Source organism: Poecilia formosa, unplaced genomic scaffold, assembly GCF_000485575.1.
Source record: "Poecilia formosa unplaced genomic scaffold, Poecilia_formosa-5.1.2 Scaffold174, whole genome shotgun sequence".
NCBI classification, from domain to species: domain Eukaryota; kingdom Metazoa; phylum Chordata; class Actinopteri; order Cyprinodontiformes; family Poeciliidae; genus Poecilia; species Poecilia formosa.
The window spans coordinates 760,039-774,291 of record NW_006800113.1 but is presented as its reverse complement, the minus strand read 5'-3'; the positions used below and the strand labels follow the sequence as shown (position 1 = coordinate 774,291).

The 14,253-nt window shown below is 45.5% G+C and overlaps 1 protein-coding gene across 3 annotated transcripts in view; it reads right to left on the bottom strand.

Moving 5' to 3' along the window:
- The window catches only part of nrp2a (neuropilin 2a), a 68,486-nt gene extending 54,233 nt beyond the window's left edge, over nt 1-14,253 (bottom strand). For 2 of the 3 annotated variants that reach the window (XM_007565311.2, XM_007565312.2), the window contains exons 1-2: nt 13,518-14,252; nt 3,158-3,335 (exon numbers count right to left, since the gene is read on the bottom strand). In XM_007565311.2, coding sequence (XP_007565373.1) covers nt 3,158-3,335; nt 13,518-13,593 — 254 coding nt within the window. In that variant the 5' untranslated portion in view covers nt 13,594-14,252. Of the gene's footprint in view, nt 1-3,157; nt 3,336-13,517 lie in introns of all 3 variants that reach the window. The other variant, XM_016678115.1, reaches the window with a different exon arrangement.

The following is a 14,253-nucleotide window of genomic DNA, read 5'->3' as shown; positions in this document are numbered from 1 at the left end:
CACACCTGCAAACATAGTTAGCTGTCATGAGGAGGCAGTGTGTGGATTTACAGCTGTATGTACATGAGAGTGTGTGCATGTTATGTTATGAAGCTGTATCATAAAACCCTCTCACCAGAGGCGGAGTTCAATAACACATAACCAAATAAAAAAATAAAAAAAAGAAAACCCTCAAAGGTGGAAGAAATGATCTCCTTGACTGCAACTGTGCCGTTCACTGTTTAATTTGAGCGTGTGAAATTAAAACAGATCCTCCCTGGGCTAGAGAAGAGAAAGAATGGGGGAAGCAAAAGAGGAAGCCAGACAGACTGAAAGAGGAGGATGAACCAAAATAGATATGAAGCAGAAGAGAAACAGGAAAACAAGAAGGAATCGTCTCCACCTCGAGCTCTTTCTCCGCTTCTTCGGCAGCTCCTGCTATATCACTAGGTAGCATCCTGGGGCTCAGTGATGGCAGATTGCATTAGAGATATGGGCCTGATATTTCATCTAGCCTTTATTACATTTAGTTCACATCAATCGGCTGGCAGCCTGGAGGTAAGAGCTATTTGGCACATGGCCGGACTCCCCCTGAAATGAAATCCTGAATTAAAGTGCCACCTCAGACACGGAGCGCCTGCACGAGGCTGCCGATTTGATTGCTGCAGTAGAGCCGCGGTCTTTGGCTGCGTCCGAGTGCTGAATGGTGCAGGCGAGGCGGGGAGGGAGCGAGAAATCACCAGCTGGCCGGGTGTATTAGCCAGAGTTCAGAACACATGCATGGGCTGAGCAAGCAGTTTTTCCCAGCTTTTTATGAGAGCCTAAAGTGCCCAGGGAGGGGCTATGATGACTGATGAGCACTTTCACACTGACAGGCTGCATCTTTAAGCAGGTGTGTGTTTTTATTTTTAAGCATCCAAAACATATAATGCCTTGGAAGGGTCTTTACAATTCTTAAGTATTCCATAGCATTGAATTGGAGGAAAAGGTTAAGGATGAAGTGTGGGTGTATGAGTCGTTTTCCCCTTATGTATACCTACCCTTTACACATAAGCAGTAAATAAAGTCAACCTAGAGAGCAACCAAGAAACCAACTGTAACTTTCATCAACACAAGACTAATCATAAAATTCAGATGCTCTCCATCCAGTCTGACAGAATTATTATGAAAGAAAATTTAGCAAAAGCAGCTGGAGAAGTAACCTAGATGACCGGCAGCCATAATCCCACCAGAAGCTGGTTCGAAAAAAGCATCGACTCAAGATTGGTTGAATAAAAATGCACGCTGCACTTTTCAGATTCATATTTCTAAACGTACATCGTGTTTTCCTCCAATATCTGCAGCAGATTGAATTCGCAGTTGACATCACCAGCGCTCCCCTCCTCAGGTAGCGCACTTCGCTCCGCCGCCGTCTCCCTAATCCCCGCTGCCATGCAGATTTCCAGTGCCGGCCGAGCGACTGAACCCCGCCACCTCTGCACCGCGCCTCCGGCTGTCCTCGTGGAGAACCGTGAAAACATGCAAAAAAGTCTGCTCTCTGCTCTCGCCCGCTCACACCGTCATGCCTAATCGCACAGGCGGAAAAAAGGGAAAGGAACCTGCAAAGGGGCTACAAGGCTCGGATCAAGCCTTGCAGAAAGCATTACAACAGGATGAAGAGAACGGAAATATCTAATGCCTCGCAGGGGGGAAAGCATCCTCTTTTGATGAGCAGAACATTAGTGTTAGAGGTCACGCATGCATAAATGTTGCTGCGATTCCCTGTTTTTTTTTTGTAATGGGGGTTATTTCATGGCACTGGATGGATGGATGGAAGCAGAAAAACGGGAAGCAGAGCTGCTAATGCTTAGTAACTCATCCTCAGTGCAAACACACAGGAAGAGTCTGAGTGGGAGTGTGTGTTAGAGGGCAGGCAGAGGCCTCCGACCCTCCAGGCGAGTGTTAAAAACGGGGGGAAAAACTATCCCAATAAAACTGTCTGTGAAGAGGAAGGGGGGGGGGAAATCAGCCTCCTCTCCGCCTTGCACGCCTTCGGGCTGTGAGAAACTCCTTATCAACAGCCGAGCTGGAAGTCAGCTGACTTTGCACCGTTTGGGCCGCGACGCTGGGTGTTAACATATCGGCAAAAGAGATAATTACTCACCATTTCTGCCTCCTGACGGAGAGCGACAGAAACGTCCGGGGGTGTGGGTGGGGGGGGCAGCACAAATAACATTTCCAGCTCGGTGTGGCAATGTGACACAGCCGAATGAAAAGAGCCGACAATCATCACAAAAGCCCCTTTTCACCCACCGAGCTACTGATGCGCTTGTGGATGTACCATTTTTTCTCCTGGCTATCTCTGTCTGAGAACAATGCAACAGCCGCCATCTGGGATTATTAGATCCTGAATTTAAGGAGAGAGCGAGTCAGAGAGAGACAGAGAGACAGAGAGAGAGAGAGAGGGGGACAAGTAGTCGGGAAGCCTGTGTTCATTGTGCATAATGAACTCGCACATAAACTGTTGGGTGTGATGGGAAATATTCCCCGTCTCCTGGTTGTTTAAAACTGGACTCCAACAAAGGAGACAGTGATTTCCTTTGAGGTCAAAGACAATAGAAGCTCACATGCTTCTGATTATTCACGTCTCAGATATAAGAGCTGACCAGCTTTATCTAGATAAACAGCTGGATTTCATTTACTCTCCCCTCCCCCCCCATCCTCCTCCTATTTTGCCTGTTTATTCTTTTTCTCTGCCCACACCATCTACCATGACTCGGCTCTTTGATCCCGTTTTGGTTTCCTTCGCTTCGACTGCCCTGCATGCCCAAATTCAGCTCCACAGATTTCAAAAGCGTCCTGGTATTTGACTATCAGATGGAGAAAGTGTGTGTATGTGTGTTGCGGGGGGCTGGTGGGGGGGTTATAAACTTGATAATGTCTCCAAAGTTCCCCCATTTTTTCCCCCTGGATTAAATGTATTGAAACAGGTCTTGACAGGCATGCAACCTATCTTCAGCTTTAGCTATTTGAAAAACTCTTTATTTTTCTTCAAAAATAAGTTTCAAATAAAATAATTTAAAGTAGCACATAGTTTGTACAGGTAACTGTCTCTGCACAAAAGGGTTAAACTCATTCAGTCAGAGAAATGCCACTTCAGGTAACTACACACAGCTCCTCCTCTTCCTCCTGATCTTACTTGCAGTCGAGTCTCTCGATCTCGAAGTGAGGGTTGAAGTTGAGGACGATGCGCTGCGAGGTCTCCGGCGCCTGGATGACCCAGTGGCAGTTCTGATGAGGCGGGTACTCCAGAGGATAACCAGGCGAGGTGATGTAACCGGGCTTGCTGGCGTCCAAGACGCCTCCACAATCTGAATCTGTGGTGAAGACGGAGCACAGAAAGAGGCCGGTTATTCACCGTTCAAACGCTCACTTTGAAGCATTTCCAATATTTCCACGACCGCCATAAAAAAACGCAGTTCATTTCTTCTCGGTGCGACGATGCGATGAGCAACAGATGAGCACTAAAACAAAGAAAGCAATTTAGGCCTTCAGTTTGGTGGAAATTGAAAAAACTTCTCCATTGTGGATTCTCAATGCGCTACTAAAACAATACAAGATGATGCATTTATTGGAACACACACACACACACACACACACACGCACGCACCCAAGCGAGGAAACAGTCTTTTATCCCCTCCTTCCACACCCAGCCTCTTATCTCCATCCTTCTCCCTGGGGAGCGTTCCTCCAAGTGTAATTGTTGCTCCGGCAAGCCAATCTGCAAACATTAGGACACATTCCCCGATCCTATCGTGCTCTCTCAGGAACAATAGCCTGCCAATAGCATCGCTTGGAAGGCCGAGGCAGGAAGTGACACGCAGACGGCCTGTCTAGCGGGGTTCTGAGGGGGTCACCCCGATTCTGCAATAAGAAGCTAACGCCGCAACAAAGACTCCTTTCTCTGCTCGCACCCTGACGGCCACAGCAGCTTTGGCGCTTTGCGTTATCTCACGCAAACACATAAACTCACAGGCACAGACAAAGGGAACATGTATAGCAGTATTCTGCACATACAAAAGGACGAGAAGCGAGCGCGTGCGCGTGCACACACACACACACACAGCTCTGGGCATGGCCGTTCTTTTATTACGTTTTATTAAAGCAGGAGACATGTTCTCCATGACAACAGCAGGAGCTGGTTTATTGTAGCTAACGCTGTTACGGCTGCATGCATGTGGGTTTGCTCATGCTCCAGTGGGAACTGTAAATCTAATGAACTTTATATTGAACCCAAACACCTCCACATTATTATTATACAGCTGTTGTTCAGTGGCAGACAAGGAAAACATCAAACAGATGAAGGAGATCTGGCAACAAAAAGCTGTTAATGTTCTAACTTGGGGTTCAGGAACACGGTGTGCCTCCACTAGTCAACAGGAAAACCTACCGATGGCTTGTTTGTCTATGTGGTACACATAGTTTTGTGTTATTCAATCATCCCTACCTTATTCTTACTGCCCCACCCATCCTTCCTTTTCCTCCAGTCATACTTTCTACGACTGGACCCCTTTCATCCAATCTATGATTGGATGAAAGGGGTCACTTGGATGAAAGCCTCGTCACTTCTTACAACTTCTTTCCATCCCAAGAATACCTTCCATCCTTCTTCATGACCTCCGTTCATCCCATTCATCGTCTTTGTGCCTTTATACAAAACATTTTCATCCCACTTGTCTCCCTCATCCCTCTCCCATATGATCTTTCATGAGATCTTCCTGACGAATCTCAACCTTTCACCTCTCTTTGAGGAGAAGCCTCAGTCATGGTCCTTGCTGTTGAACTGATTGCTAAACACTGTAGTTGAATTAAAAATGCAGCCGCCTACAACTAGATTTAACCACTCAGCCTCCGTAGTCCAATCAGCTCTTGACATAAAAGGGTCGATTTATTTATTTTGCCAGTTTTCTTTCAGATTTCTGCGAACAATTCAATAGAGAATGAAAGAAAAGGGGGAAAAAATACAAGCACCAAAGGCTTGAAGTGTAATAGACCCTTCAAGTGTTGGCATTTTCACCGCCTATTGTGCTTAAAAGGCACACTTAAGATCCTCTGACATTTGACAGAGCTGCGATGGCTTTCTTACTTTGCTACCAGAGAGGAGCGACGCCCACGGTTTGCGCATCAGCCCCTCGCAGCTGCCGGTGATTTCATGCAAGTGCGTGACTCCGGCTAGAAATGCACGCTGAATTGCATGCATTAGCACACACCCAGCTGCTGCCGCATGTTCAAATGCACACCCACGAAGGATGACACCTTTGAGGGCCTGTCGATCACAAGGACCAGCAGAGGTGGGGAGCGGGGCGGGGGGGAGTCAGCAAGCAAAAACTGTTCAAAAATATAGCAGGGATGGCAAAGAATGGCTGAGACAGACAGGAAGCCTCACATGCACACACAGACGTAGCTTTATCTGGTGTGACTGTGCAGACAGACAGTCATTGTTGAGAAGCCCATGGAGGGAGGCTATCGGCGCTCAGAGCCTCAGCAGATTAAGCCCTTTGGGGAGAAATCCTGCAGCCTCAACACTTTTTTCCCTCTGAGCTGCCCATTGAGCGGCCTCCAAGGAAGGTGGGGAGAGAGTTGGAGACTGGAGAGAAAGGGATTACAGTGGAGAGAAAAACTGGTGGAGGAAGAGAGCGGGGATGAAAGGGAGGAAGAGGGAGACGAGCAAGGAAGGATGGATAAAAGACGGATTGAGGCGGAAAAAAGGGAGACGGGGATTGATCGGGAAGGAGGAGGGTTGATTTATGATGGGTGGGTGTGGGAAAAAAGAGCATGGGAGAGAGGACGGGTGAGTGACAGATGTGTGAAGGAAAAGGTGATGAGGAAGTAGAAATTCAGACGGTAAGGTGGACGCAGAGAACCTGACGAGACTCATTAAGACATGCCTGCGATGCGGCGGCTCCCTGTGGACACTGACCCCTCTGTGAAACCTCTGTCAGTCAGCTCACACACACACACACACACACACACACACACACACATGCATTCATACACATATGCTCTATATTGACAAAAGGTGATCCAATATTTTGAATAAAATGAAACACAAAGACGGCTTCGGCAGGCATTTGTTCAAGAATGTGTCGCTCCAACGTGGCACCATGACGGGATGCCACCTGTGCAATACGGTGGCAAAAATTTATGAAATTTAGTCACAAAGGATTATTCCACAGTCAGATGTTTTCAAAATGGAAGCAACTGAGATTGACAACAACTCTACCACGCCATCAGAAGCTAAGTGACACGATGTGCCAAAAGCTGCAGGACTCCAAACGTCATAAGACCTTCAGAGTATCTCAAGAACAGTGAAGACGGCTTCATGGATTGGATTTGCATTACCAAGTAACTGCATTACTTGGTAATGCAGTTACCAAGTAATGCATTACCAACACAGATTACACCATGGCCACCACAACTCTGGTTTAGCAGACATGCTTGAGTGACGGATCAGAACAAATTTCCCTGAACTGGAAGTTTGGGAGACCCGCACTTGCCTGACTGCATTGTCAAGTGTCATTTTCGGTGGAGATGGAGTTATGATGCGGGGCATTTTTCAGGAGTTGAGCTCGTCACTTCTTAGTTCTCAGAGAAAGGAACTCTGAATTATTGCTAGGAGATGATTTGAATTTATTGGTTCAAAAACTGTTCCTCAAACAAAGTCCTTAAGGAAGCTTTCTCGTCCTACATCAGTGTCTGACTTCATGAATACACTTCAGGTAGAATGATCAAAAGCTCCCATAAAGACACTCCTAAAATCTTTTGGAAAGCTTTCTCAGAGGAGTTGAAGCTGCTACAGCTGCATAGGGTGTGTCGACAGAATTATAAACCCTATTAAGAAGGGAATAAAACTCAAGCTGATACGTATGTGAAAGCAGATGAGCGAATGCTTTTGGCAATATAATGCATATGTGTGCGCAGTCATTGCCATATATCAATAGATGAGCGCATGCTCTTTTAATTTCTTGGTCATCTTTCACACTTAGTAAGCAGAAAGAGGCTCTCTTGTAGCACGCGTGCGCTTTGAGTGTTTTCGTCAGTGTGACTTGTAGGGAAGCACTCAGGAGCTGCCAGAGAGCCTCATGAATTACACCCGTCTCATCTTGTGGAAGTCCATCTGTCTCCACACACACACACACACACACACACACACGCACACGCGCCGCATATGTTTCTTCCATACAGCCACCGAAACCTTGTTACGCCAGAACAATGACGCTGACTGCGTCCGCACAAGGCGAGTGGTGTTTGCAGAGGCACACCGTCGAAATAAAATTAAAATCTAGCAGAAGCACCGTGGACCTCTCTGTGCTCCTGAAGCAGCTGCACAATCTAATTTTAGCAGATTGTATCAATGGAATAAAGTAAACTCACTCTTTGCATGTGCGCACATTTAAGTCACTCCCAATCAACTTGGACTGGGAGATGTCTTTATCTTCGTTATCAGAGAAAATGTGCAAATGTCTGCATGTCTTAGCCCATGTCCTGCCGTGTGTGTGTGCGTGTGTGTGTGTGTGTGTACATTCATGCTCTCATTCCTATTGGCTGCCTTATCAGGAAAGCATGGCTTCACGCTTTGGGATAAGCTGCGAGAGTGAGGAGGAGGAGGGCTGATAAAGCCCTTCATCATTCTCGTGCCCATACCCTCCCAGCCCACCACCACCATTACCAGCACCTTAATTAAAATGTGCTATCACCCTGAGAGAGGGAGGAAGAGGGCCGAGTGGGCAGCAATCACCCATTCAGTCAACAAGTAAGGGCTGGATTTAATCTCAGACATTCTGGACTGAACCAAAGCAGAAGAATCTTTGTGAATCAAACAACATATTAAAGAAGAATGAGCGCGACTTGGAAGATTATATCAGCCTACATAATCCTACAGAATCATGGGGGAACGACTGCTGACTTTCATGTGGAAATCAAGGACCCAGAGTCAGGAGGAAGGGAAGAGATTCGCAGATTCCTTGAAGTTCGAAGTGAAGCTTCCACAGCTGGTTCTGCTCTACCAGGAAGTTTTAGAGCATTTCAGGCTTCCTTGTGCTTAAAACGTTTATGGAGATGCTGATTTCATTTTCCAGCAGGACGACACTGAAAAAGGTGCTAAAAGTTGGTTCCATGACCAAGGTGGTACTGAGCTTGATTGGCCAGTAGACTGGCTTGACGATGCAGTAATTCATGCACAAGGAGCAACAAGCAAGTACTGAACTCATGTGCTACAGAATAGATGGACATCATTTTGAATGGGCTGACATTTTTTATGTAACATTATTATTTTCTGAGACACCTGTAGTCATGCAGAAAAAAAAAAAAAAACAATCAGCCAAAGAGAGAGATTTATAAAGCGTCTTGAGGCAGACGGCTACTTTTTGTGGCCAAAAAGGTCAAAAATAAACAAAAATGAACAGAAGAAGAGGGGAAAACTTTCTTTTTTGTTTGATTTTGACAAATCTAATTGATTTCTTAGTTTGGATTATTCCCCCTGCTCTCTCTCTCTCTCTCTCTCTCGTTCCATCATATGTCAGGTTTTCACACAGTGCTGTGTTTCAAACCCCTCGGCCATTGTGGAAGAAACGTGGAACGGGGGGAAACAACAAACTTTCATGACTCACAAACAATGCAGCCGAGTTTGAGCAAGTAAGTGCAAAAAACTCTTCACAGCCTGGCAAATGAATGAATGTCCTTCAACCCACAAGTCTCCCTGCGTCTTGTGTGTTTTTTTGTGACGCAAGCAGGAGGTACAGTTTCCTGGTTTTAGTCATGTCCCTTTCGTCAATTCTACAACTTTGAAGACAATCGGCAGCAGTCATCCCCAGAGTGTAAACATCCAGAAACGGTTTTTTTTTTGTTAAACAGTGCTAAACGAGTTTAAAAGAAGATCTTAACCAACAAAAGCCTTATGAAAAGCAAATAAAACCCCCAAATCCTCTTTGCCTCCCAGTGTCTCCTCTTTCCTCCTCCCTCTCTAACAGGATAAGTGGCCCATGCTAATCAGCTAAATGCACAGACCTGGCCGTCCTGATCAATGCTTCAATGGATCAATGAAGTAAAGCAGATGGCTGCAGGAAGAGGGGATCTAATCCACAACTCTACCTATCATGTCTCCTTGTCCCTCGGTGCACTCTAAGAGTCAAACCTGCACTGCTAAGGCACTTCTTTGCACAAAAAAGCTTTCCTCCCCATCTGGGTGGAAAGGAGTAAAATTGCAGAGCCGGCACAAGCGAAGGAAAGCTGTGCGGAATCAAGTAATGCTGTGGTAAGTTTCGGTTTGATTTGTTGGCCTCCCCCCATCTTACAGAGAGTTAGCTTTCAGGAAAACTGACTTCTTAAAAAAAAAATGGAGAGAGGGACAGCAAAAGCTCAGTAAAGCAGTTTTTTTTATTTTTTAATTCACACCCTTGACTGTTCTCTTTTAAAACCCTCTGTGTGTTCAAATCAGCTCAAAATCCATTCAAAAACACTTTGGCTCTTGACAAAGCTGACCCCCCGCCGCCTCTTTTCTAAGCCGGTCCCAGAGCTCCAGCTAAGACCCCCCAACGCGGCTAATGCGACAAACAGAAGGAGCGAGCTTTGTTTTATTTATTGGGGGTCTTGTTTTTAATTTCACCCCGAGCGTGGCAGCCCGTTTCCAGGAGCTTTGCGAGGAGCCCGTGACTCCCATACCTGACTGGTATTGAACCGAGCGCTCCGTTCGTCTTCGGCTATGAATGCTAATGGGTGACCTTGTTTTTCCAGCTGATGCCACCGAGGCCAGGCGGATCAAAATGCAAAGGCTTTGAGAGGCGCATGGAAAAGAGAGGAAGAGCATCAAACTAATTGAAATGACAAGAAATTAAAAAAATTGGAGCGATTATCACATGTAAAATTATATGTGGTCTAAATTCGACAGGCGAGTATGTGCTATATTCAAAAGTTCAACATCAGTATCCACTCTGTGAGGTGAAGAGTCAATCAAACATTTAATGTCAGACAAAGACGGCTTGAATAAATGAAAAAAGCAGTTTTCAACAGTCTCAAAAGAACAACACTTTATGTTCTGATCTATCAGCAAATCAGTCTGCAAAATGTTACAAAACCGTTTTGAAGCAGTTAACCAGCTGAACACAATTTGGTAAAACAGTGGAAAATATTTCCAAGAGGTGCTGTGCCACAAAAATGGCTCAAAAGAAGAGCATCAACGCCTCCCTATGAGAGGCCTGAAAAAGGAACCCAGAACAGCATCTAAAGCCTTGTGGGCCTCACTTTCCTCACTTTGGCACAAAAGATGCTGGGTACAAAACCATCGCAAACTAAGACAGACACAAAAGCCTGTGTAGGATTTGCTAAAAAAATAAATAAGACAAGAAATAAAGGATAAGGTTTTTGGAAGGTTTGTTTCATGGCACAAAGGATCTAAAACTAACAGAGTATTTCAGACAAAGAGTGACATACTTGGAGTTGAACATAGTGGTGGGGGTATGATGATCTGGGCTTTGCTTTTATGCATTAGGACAACTTGTCATATTTGATGGATTCATTAGTTATGTGTTCCCTACCTGAACATATCAAAGTTTGTGACCTTAAGGTCAAGTGAATTTGGACGCGGATTCACAGAATTAAACAAAGTGAAGGTTTTGGTGCGGCCTAGTCAAAGTTTAGGCTTTAATCCAATTCATAAGCTGTGGCACATCCTGAAGTAGGCTGTTTATGCCATTATTAATGCTGCTTGTACCAAAATATAAGCTGCATCACATATAAAACAGCGTCTAAACTTGAATTAAAGAAACATATTTTAATTAGAATATGACATTTAGGTCTGTTGTACAATCATCCTCACAATAATGTAATGATGTTGACATTTAGACAGATTTTTGTAAAAAAAAAAAAAAGAAAATAAAAAATTTACATTTCAAAGCATACCCACTATTTCCCACTATTATTTCTTGCATCGAGTGTTAAAAGCTTTAATAAACAAAACCCGCCCCAAGAAGACACTTATTCAAAGGATACACAGCCACCCACTTAATAAACATGCAAATAAGCTGGTTAATGGCTTGCATACTAATGTTTATAGCAGCAGTAATTAATGCACATATCATGGAGTCAAGTTATTGTGATTACAGCACAAACAGAGTGTAAGTTTCTCTGCTTTAGAAAGAGCGAGGCGAAGGAAAGTAATAACGGATCTCTAATATTTAGGTTTCTTCTGAGCGCTGAGGCAATCCAACGCGCCTCAGGCCAGAATCAGTTTGCTCCGAAACATTTCAAAAGAGCCCAGCGAAAACATATCAAGTTACTACAGTCTGCCATCAAAAGCCTGAACTTCTGATAGCTTGGTTTTGTAACAAGTCTGAGCCCAAAACAGACTTCCCCTCTGTTTTTTTTTTTTGTTTTTTTAATCTTCCTCTGATTTTCCCCCCACATTCACTGCATCACCCGGTGTCGCCTCGTAACCCTTCATGTGCTCTGTTCCCTCTGTCCAGTGCCATTTTGACTCCGTGACCCCCTGCATGCTTTGATGTCTCCTCTGTTTGAAGCACAATCCCCTCTCCCTCCCTCCCTACCCTGGATCTGCTCCCCAAGCCCTCCTACTGCTTGTTTCTAGTGCGGTTTAGTGGATGGCATGCTCTCCTCTCCTCTCCCATTCCCTCCCCTGTCTGCTCTGCTCTCTGTCAGTCTCTGGCTGTAATGTGGCTCTTGAGGCACGGACATGTGGCGCAGTGTCTTGGCAGGAGAGGGAGAGAGTAAGAGGAGCTTGGGGAGGTGGGGGGAAGACGGGGCAGAGATGCCCGATGACTGCCAGGAGAACCACATCTGTCTCTGATCTGTGAGTACATGTGCTGTAAAACACACACAGCCAGAACGGACGACTCCTGCTGTAAGTTAGGCGCTTTAAGAAGAGGAGGAGAAGCCCAAACAGAGCGACAGGAAAGAGTGTTTACTTCTGACTGTACAAGCAACCAGACTGCTATGGATGACTGTGCCTCATGTGTCATCCTACCGGCCGCATCACTTCTCAGCATGACGAACCCTCAGAAAACAATAGGACCACTAGATCCTGGGCTCAATGGTTTGCAGAGCAGTAGTTCCATTTTTAAACCCTAATTTGGTGCATTTTCAGTACTATGTGATCAAGTCACTAAAACGTTTTTGGATGGATAAATCATAACCAACCAAGGACAGGGACGCTGAATTAGTCTTTTACGCCCCTTTAAACATCTGTAAATCCAGTACAGACAATTGCTTGCTACTATGTGTGGCCAAAAACTGATGGTTCTAATCAACCTGGACTTGAAGTCGATGTATGCCGAGCTCCAAAACCGGCTAACCCAAGGACTCAAAACCTCCTAAATCCGGCGCTGACCACAATCTCCTGTTTTTATGATCTGATTACAGAGAGCGCGGTGGCTCGGCGAAAAGCCCCTTCCCCAACTCCTGTCTTCTTGCAGCACAGGAACTCTGGAGAAAACATGGAGCTCCAGAGGGAAAGAGAATGATCAACTTTTACCCAAATACCTGCTGCCACATTTTAAAGACTTTGTGGAAGAAAAACCCACACATTTTGACACAAAACAATCTGAAAAAGTGTTTCTTTCCTCTATTGTGCTTTGAAAGAAAAATCCATCTCAACACCTAACTTTAAGCTGCGTGAGGAGAAGAACCACATTTAACACTCGGATTTCAACACAGAACATGGTAGTGGCAGTATTATGCAGTGGGGATGCCATTGTCTTATGAGGTATTTTAAGCGGGTCAGTGACGATTCGTTGTTTTAGGATATGGTGACACCAACAACATGATCACAACCTGCCGTTTTTATAGTCATCTGAGCACCGAGAGCGCTGTGAGCCCCCTGCCTCGAAAAAGCCCCTGGAGCTACTGGGAAAGGGAGAGTGGTGGTCGCTAATGAACGCCCTAACGCGTGAGTCAAATCCTGCAATGACAGAGTGGCTTTTACGCACGCTTTCTTGGCCACCAGCAAAAAGTGGTGAAAATTGCAGGTTGCGGAGAGGTCCAGCCCTCTCTGTAAAACATTAAGCCCTCCACCCTCCTCCTAATCGGAAGAGCTTTTTAATCAAGAGAATGGGTTTGTTTGTTGTTGCTGATTATTAATTAGAGTAAATCAAGGGGGGGAAAACACAAGGAGCCAAACGGGAAGTGTCCGTTTTTCCAGTCAGCTGCTGATGGTTTCAGTCCGTCTGGGACATGATTGCTTCCGGGATTTTTTTTTTTTCTCCCTAATTTAGCAAATTGATCAGTTTGGAAATGTTTACTTAACTGCAAAAATCTAAAAATGTGTGTATATTTCTGGGATTACGTAAAACAAACATCCTTTTCTGCCTTATATTCTCCGAACAGGGAGAAAGGAGAGGAAAACGGTTTGTGGATTACACCAAGTTATGTCAGATGTTTAGGTGGGCTGGGAAAAAAAAATCAAAACGCATGACGCCCAAACTCTGGAAAAAAAAATAGTTTAAAGATGACGATCCGTACGCCAAAACCAAGAACTAACTCAAACTCACCGCTCTGTCCTCCGACTCCACATCCTAAGTGACACAGTGTTATTAAAAATCCAACCAGCGTGGTGGGAAAATCCATCTCGGATCAGGCAAAAAAAACAAAAAATAAAAAAATAAAAACAAAACAAAACAAAAAAAATAACACAAAACAATTGAGTGTCTGCTGTTTCCACTTTGTTGGATTTAAACGCTGCAGTTGCTCAAAAACACAAAAATCCACATCCACTTCGGTCGAAGCCAAAATCTAGAAACCTTTTAAATAAAAGAACCCCCGATGTTACTACAGGACCATTCGCTGGGAAACAAGAACATCGGAGTGATACTCTAAAAACTCATCCGAGAAACACTGAGGGAGCAAAGTTCTTGTGGACAGTCTGGACAGCGGCTGCAGAGTCGCGTCAAGTTCCGAGATAGGCTCCCCCGTCTGTCCGAGTATCTCCTCCTCTGCCGCTCCTGCGTATTTTACGCACGCGGGGGTCGCTTCTCCTGCAGCGATCTGAAGCCCACCGCCGCGTTCCCAGCGTCGGGTGCAGCTTTCCCAAGAAATCAAACTGGAAACAGTCGGGCACGGAAATAAACGACCGGTCTTCTCCTGTCTGACGGACCGCTCATGCCGCGCCGCTCTCCGCTTCACAAGCCCTGCGCTCCGCTCCTGCTCCGCTCTGACACCAGCGTGCGTCCCGCGTCTGCCTGCGAGCTGTGTGTGCAGCGTGTGTGTGAGTGATCGCTCTTTTGAGCT